Source organism: Platalea leucorodia (genome assembly GCF_965183815.1).
Source record: "Platalea leucorodia genome assembly, chromosome: 5".
NCBI lineage: Eukaryota > Metazoa > Chordata > Aves > Pelecaniformes > Threskiornithidae > Platalea > Platalea leucorodia.
Window position 1 is genome coordinate 36,825,092 of NC_138827.1, and position 7,666 is coordinate 36,832,757.

At 43.2% G+C, this 7,666-nt stretch overlaps 1 protein-coding gene across 1 annotated transcript; it reads right to left on the minus strand.

Annotated features, from left to right (window-relative positions):
- Positions 1 to 7,666, minus strand: LOC309591756 (uricase-like; the record flags this gene model as incomplete). The annotated part of the gene is made up of 8 exons (XM_082314510.1): positions 1 to 138; positions 1,147 to 1,230; positions 1,651 to 1,774; positions 2,264 to 2,450; positions 5,717 to 5,795; positions 5,921 to 6,037; positions 6,825 to 7,043; positions 7,565 to 7,666. The coding sequence occupies 8 exons, from the start codon at positions 7,664 to 7,666 to the stop codon at positions 1 to 3; spliced, it is 1,050 nt and encodes a 349-aa protein (XP_082170636.1).

The window sequence follows — 7,666 nt, forward strand, 5'->3', positions numbered from 1 at the left end:
TTAGTTTCCCTGGGCAGCTGCCAGTCCAAACTGACTTTGTCTCTCATCTTTTAGCACGTGGCCTTGTGCTTCTAAGAACTTCTTCCTGGCAAGCGTGCAAGCGCAGGAGCCATAGGGAGCTTCCACTGGAACCAGAACCTGAGGGGGATGAGCACAAACGTAGAGGTCATTTCTGAGACAGGGCTGTGCCAGCGCCGTCACAGCAGAAACTGCAGCTATTCACCTCCTCTCAAAATCGTGCCCAGGCCCTGCCCTTCTGAGTATCAATGGTAGATTTTGCTGTTATCTCAAGTGAAGGTGGATCATTAATGTCCACCTGAAAGAAGGCAAGGGTGGGATAGGATGGCAGCAGAATCACAAGACTTGGGGAGGGAGACTAGAGCATAAACAGACTATAGACCATTGGTGCAAAATGGAATAACCTGGTTTCTCTCTGTCACGTGAGGATAACATAACAGACTTTCAGCTGGACCTGGCTGCCAGCCAGAGCAGCTGTGGAGGGAGGAGCGAATATATCTCATCCCCTAGATTTCTCACCCTCTCCCTGATCCCAGGCTTATACCTTTCCCACTGTTGGACCAATCTGCTTTGGCTCCTAATGGCTACAGAAGCATCCCTTCATTGCTCCCTTGGAGTGCTGGTCTTCTGTCACCTAGAGATAGCCTATGTCCTAGCTAACCTACCTGTGACCTCCCTGCACCAAGGATGCTCCCTGGCCACAGTGGTGCTGCCAATGGAGCAGAAAGAAGAGCCATGGTGGGCTAGCTCTTCACACTACCTGGCTATGTGAAAGGATGCCATGACACATTCTGCTTGGTTAAAACTGCACAGGTTGACATTATCATTAAACGTCAAATTCAGTGGAGAAAACAGGAATGATTTTCAGAGGCAGTCCCTGTTACTGATCCCTTTGATCTGCAAAGCATTCCACTGTGCTGCTTTAGCTTTTATCAACAACACAAGACGGCAATTATCCTTCTTCGGTAATCTGTGTAAATCTCTTTCAGAGGTAAGGTGGAGCTTTCACTGGGGCTGTGGGAGAAAGTTTGCTCCCTTTAACTCTGTTCTATGCAGAACTGCTGCTGTGCTTTGAGGCTGAGTATTTCTAAAGAGTTCAGGCAAATTGTGTTTGGAGCATTTACTTACTTCTTTGTCATTGGTCAAGCCTAGATTCTTCATGTCTACGACATTATAAAAAGTGTTGTTCAAGATGACTTCTATGACCTGAACCTGAAACCATGAAAACGGATGAGACCGTGAGTTAGGGCACCTTCTCAGCCAACAGCCTGGAAAACTTTTCACTCACTGTAAAGAAAAGCAATGCAACTCCCGCCCCCCCCCCCCCCCCCCCCGCTATACGTACAGTTGATAAAATGCAATCTATTGAATATGTAGACAGTGCTGTAGCACCCATTTCACTTTCATTCGTGTCCTGCCAAGCACTGAGTGATATTCTCCCCCATAATGTTCACAGCCAGGGAGCAGCACGTGAACTTCTCAGTGTGTTCATATCTTTTCAGCCCATCTAGCTGTACCACTGAAGAGTTTCCAGTCTTAGAACTGTCAGAGGAAATAATAGGCTCATTCTCAGTGGTCCAATTAACATTCATTATTGTTTAAGTAAAACATCGACAGGAGGAAAGAAGATACCTGTGACACTTTGGAAAGGACGAACATCTGGATACTGTTGACAGTCTTCTGGTAAGAGGGTGAATATTCCCCACAGTCGGGTGGCCCAGAAAAGGCTTCAAGGATACATTCACGGACTTTGTTCCTAAAGGTAACACAGGTTCTTACAAAACCTTGTATCAGCTGTCTCTGTCTAGATCCATAATGTTTTACTGTGGTGTTTTTTTTATTTTCTCTTTCTTTTCTGACAAATAATTAGCACATGGGATTTCACGGAAGAACAATTTCTTTGTCCTGTCACCTCCAAATTCTGCCCCCCCAGCTCTATAATTCACAAATAGGTGCTTTGCTAAAAGTATTTAACAAATTAGTTGTTAGTTTGTTCTCCTAAAGTGTTCTGTACTGAGCACTGAACTGTCCATTTAAATACAGTCCATTGATGCACCACCAGAGAGAGGAGCACCCCCAAGGCATGCCTCCCGCCCCGGTACCAAGGGCTTAGTGCTGCCACCGAGATCTGCGAGCGCGGCTGGTGCACAGCAGCTGCAGATCTGGCCCTTACACCTGCTGTATTGCGCAGAGGGACTTTGGGATCATAGATTAGGTAATAAATATTATTTGATTTGATGTATACCATATGCAATCAAAGTCAAAATCTCTGCATTCGCCGTATGACCATTTGCAGAAGAGCTCTCCACATAAAATCCTGTCGTTCCTTTCGGGAAGTGTGGTGTGTTCATTCTTGTAGAAGCCTTCGAATCCAGACTGTGTTGTCTTCATAAGTTTCAGATCTTTAATTCCAGCAAAAACAACCAGAGGACCTGTGATCCAAAAAGACGAGACAGTATGAGGTCCTTTTCAGGCAGAGAAAAAGAAACCTCTGGAGCACGCTTGCAGTGACAGCTCCAGAGCTACGAACTGGCCTCTCCAGGACTCACTCGTGTGCTTCTGTTGCAAACCTAGCTACTTTTAAAAATTATTTTCTGCACACTGATGTTAGCAGAAAGGTAAGAAACAAGAAAGAAACTACTGAAATCAGAGCTCAATCTAGACAGCAGAGAATCCCATCAAGTGACCTGCAGTCAAGGAGAGGCAAGGACACCCTTTATCTCACCTCCTTGGAGCTGGGACATGCAGCGGCTTGGCTCTCACTGATGTCAGTTCAGGGACTACTAATCGCTCTAAAGGGAAATGAAACAGGCTGCTACGGCCGTGGAGTACAGGAGAGGCGAGGTGAGCTTTTTCTAACAATGTAGATGAGCGTAGAAACTCTGTACAAAGACTTGGAGCCTCAGTCAGAAATTCGCTTTACATACCCAGCCTGTTGTGAGTTTTGCATCCCTAAGAACGAGAGGGCGCGGAGCCAATGCAAATCCTCGCAGTTCAGCTAATTAGCAGGAACTGGCACTGATACAGATGCCACCCACAGGTTCAAACTGACAGCGTTTTTGCTCTTAGCCACTATTCATAAAATGTGCTGTTGTGGATCACTGCTGCATGGGTGGATTATCATCTTCTAAAGACCAAACGGTTGTGTCCTGAACGTTTTTTTCTGACAAACCTTTTGGATGGCGGCTGAACAATTTCAAGCGGTCAGTCATTTAGAGCACACCAAACTGATAACTGAAAATTTCCCTGACCAGAGCTGCCAAAAAAGCAGATTCAGAAAAGAGAAGCTTCATGGCACGCAGGCTTATCCAGAGCCTGTACAGATAGTCAGTGGCTGAAGCCCATGCTGCTGTTTCTGTGCTGCTCTTGGTGCTCGCACTAGCTAGGTCAAAATTAATCCTTGAATACGTCTGGCACATAGTAATCCTGCCTTTGACTGGGAAGACTGACAGACTTTGTCTTTGAACTGTGTCTTTGCAGGAATTTATACTGGAAATAATTCCACTGTGATGGATATTTCTAAATGACATGATTGTTTAGATGTTTGGGTTTTTGAAACTGTTCTGTCACTGGATATTATCAAAACTGCATTTTATCTATTTCTTCTCTTGTTTACATTCATTATTGTTTTTGAAAGAGTCCGAAGAGGTGTATCTACAATTTTGACTACATCCCCCTATTATTTAGTAAAGCTTTTAAAAAAAAAACGAAAGAAGAGACTGTCCTTGGACATGATATTCTGGGCTTTGTTCAGATCTTGATGAATTCATTCCTTGGGTATAAGATTGTAATACATGGGTATTAATGTAATGCAGATGCTATCAGTGAACCTGGAGATATGTTTATCTCATATTCAAATGCATAGCCTTGTTTGAAAGAGCTCCTTGCAAGGAATGATTTACTGAAAGCCTGGCTGGCTGGCTGTGTAGCAATCGACCTGAAACTTGCACTGGAGAATATTAAGCCTAGGAAAAGTTTTCGAGGTGAACAGCCCCTGCTGTGCTTTCAATATGTTTTGTGCTTGTGCTGTCTTCAGTTGTCAAATGTTGACTCTGTTAAGTTAGTTAGTTATGATGTTTTCAGTTTCCAAAAAACTCTGAGCCTTTTATCAGCCGATATAATGGCAAAAAATAAGCCTATAATTCTATTAAGCCTCACTAGGTTTCTTTTAATGATGAGAAAAGTGTTAAAAGATAGGATTAACTGAGAAATAAATTTCTGTGTCTGGCTGATAGGTGCCTCTCTATCTAAAAATAGAGAAGGTTCTCTTATAAGAAAAAAGAGATTTGAAAATCTCCTCTTTGGTTATTGTTCACCTAGGCAGGGAATCCTAAAGAAACAGCTAAAGGGCTACATGAAGGGAAGACTAAGAAGGAAAGGCAGTATCCTCAGTAAGCCTTAAAGGTTTTTTGTTTGTGTAGAACCTGAAATTGCAGAATTTCATGCTGAATTTTCAAGGTGATGAAAAATTTAATTCAACCGCTATATTAAAAGAGCAGCAGCTTTTCAAGAAAGCATAAACTCTTTTTCTTTAACTTTTTTATTCAGGTTTCTTTCTTAATGTTTTCCAGAAACCTCAATACTATTGAGGCTGCCAAAAATACAGCAGTCATTAACATTTCTGGGAATATTAAAAAAGATTAGGCCAAGAGGCACTGGCGACTTGGAGGGGCTCTCTCTTTGCTTTCAGCAGGAACACAGCGACAACGATCAAATGAGCCTTTCAGAACTCGCGTCCTGTCTGCAAGTGAAACTGGCCTTGCCGCTGGTCCTAACACTGACACGTTAGGAAAACACGGAGAGAGGGCAAGATGGGAAATGGTTCTAAGTTACATTAGGAGAGTAATAGATAGATACCAAACTAATGCCTAAAACCTCTACACCCACTGTGTGAAATAATGTGGTGGTCTCAGCTCAGTTCCCAGTAGTCTGAGAGACGGGTTAAATGAAACAGCAACACAGTGAGATTGAACTTACGCTCTTGTTGCGAGTCCTAGCAAGAAGAGAGAATTTTTACACTCCCTTTGGAATGTCAATTTACGGACAGACAGTTGAGCTTGAAAGCCTGTGTCTTTTAAGTATCACAAAACTCTTAGCGAAGCCAAACAGGGCTTTGTTTACACGTGGTGTGTAAAAATAGTAAGCACACTCTGAAGTATTTTCATGTGAAAAATTGTTTGCACGTAGACCTGAGTGCTCACGATGTTCAAGCCAGACTGACTTGCAGCAATGAAATTGCATCTTTTTTAGAAATAAAACCAAGGCACGCTGGCAGGGTTTTGAAAATAACTGCAAACTAGGCAATTGGCCAACAGCAGTGTGGTTTCATGATATATTCTCTATAGGGTAATGATAATAGTGAGACTGCAGAATATAGTATCATGTTAAAAAGTGAGCGGACCCTTCTCAGAAGGCTATTAAATCCTGTGGCAATATGTAGCAGTTCTGTTGTATCTGCTGTTGTAACCAGTATATGTTTAGGCTATGCATACAAATGTGAGCTACATTAGTTCTTCAGCAGTGTCTCAGGTCAAGGAGTGCAAAATTAGACCATAAAAATGTTCTTTGGTTTAGACCTCTGGAGAGGTTTGGCTACGCTGTAAGCCCTGTAACACCTCCCGCTATCTCTAAAGCCGTCTTCATCTCTCATCGGCGGAAATATTTACAAAGTACGGGAAGTCGCAAATTTTTTTCTCACCATTTCGGCACTGCTCAGCTTCACAAAAGCGGATCCCATCAGGAACGCATATAAATGAGTGGATGTGGGGAACGCCATTCTGCAATTTAGAGCAGACATGTAAGTAAAAGCGCAGTAAATAACATCTTAACTTGAAAACAGGAACGAAGAGTGTGACAAATGGCTCCAGCATAAACGAACTGAATATATTAGTATTTTAGATACCTCGTGTAGACGTTGCCATGGTACTTCTTGAACGTAGGTTTTGACGTACGCCACTTGGCAAAATGTTGTCATGAAGTGTTTGCAGATATCCATAGCAAATTGTTCTAAAGTTGGGATCTAAGACAGCAAACAATATTATTAGAAAGAAGCAATTAAAGCAATTACCTCATGCACAAAAGTAGACTGTTCTGATTGTTGTAAATATTTGGGAAGGATCACCGTTGTTAAAAATACAGATTGCTCCCAATTCTGGTTTTGCGCACTGTGCCTAGTCATCCGATCAGCTTGCAGCATACGCTGCAAATAGCAGTTAGAGTCACGTCAAAAATCTCCCGTTCTGTGGTATAGTGAGCTGCAGTCCTTGGACGGGGAGAAACTGCTACAGAAGCCTTACACTTTGAGGACACAATGCTGAAATAATCGTAGTGATATTCCGATTAAGCTTTACAGGCTAAAGGTGGGATTTCATTACTGAGACAGAATTTGCGCTACAGGTTGTCATTACGATAGATGCAATTGAGGGAGGTAAGAGCACAGTTAACAAAATTAAGAGAAGTCTCACGTACTTTGACACCTTCTGTTTAAAAGTGCTATGTAGGAATAATGTAGTATTATGTGCTATTAAATTTAAAAAAAGATGGATCCTATATGACAAATCTACAAAAAGTACTGCTAGCTCTGTGAGAAAAAAAGGCTTTGGAAAACTAAGGAGTCATCTGCAGGATAAGCACTGGAGGAGGAAAAATTGTCTCCCAAATCCCTGAAGGGGACTTCAGTGCCGATCTGACATGCCGATGCGGGGAGAGATCCTTTTGATGCATTTTGAAAATGAAAAGTTGGTATAGCAAACACTTCCAAATGAAGTCATAAGAAACAGGAATGCTAGTTAAAAAATAAAAAATACCCCATTTTTTTTGGCCAACACAAGGACAATGTTCTTCATAGTGTCGGTAGGTATCACAAGAGAGTTGTTCCCGTCCAGGTACTCCTGAGCAGAAGTCAGCCGGAGATGCGTGCACACTTCCACTTCTTTAACGAAGTGCTTCTTCCCTTCTTTATGAAGGCGAAGGAACTTAATTGTGTTCTTGCCATATTCGCAGTTGAGGACTTCTACGTCCTTGATCTGCAGAGAAAATACAGGACAGTTGTAAAGGCACTGAGTGGAAGCCTGAGTTATGCTCAGTCAATGAAACATAAACCATGTTTATGGCCTTTATTTCTGTGGTTACCTGTGAGGAAAATATTTCCATTATAAATTGCAAAGTCCTGATGGGAAGAAAAAATGCTTTAGGAAGATATTACTCCATTAGTAGCAGCTGAGATGATAGAATTTTAAAATTTCATGGGAGGCAGAACATTTAACATGAGTAACAGTGAACTAGTCTCTCTTGTTCATCATCTTTGGATTAGTCCTGACTATATAGACCTCCGCTGAGCCTTCCCTCCACCACCTCTTTCTGAAGCCAGAGTGTCCCGGTGCATTCAGCCACGGCAAGTAGAGCCGTGCAGAGGGCAGGCAGCCTTCACACCCGCGCCCTCCGCACTCACTCCACCGGGGCCGGCTCTGCCAGGCTGGGCTGCGCCTCTCTGGGTACAACTCCCGATTTTTGCCGGCACCAAGAACAGACTTTCACCGCCACCTACTCCTCTGGCTCCCAGCTCTCGCAACCGCTCCCCGGTTCCACGCGTGTGATGCACTGAGCCCTCTGCCTTTGCACGCAGAAGCTGGCAAAGCGCAGTCGGCAT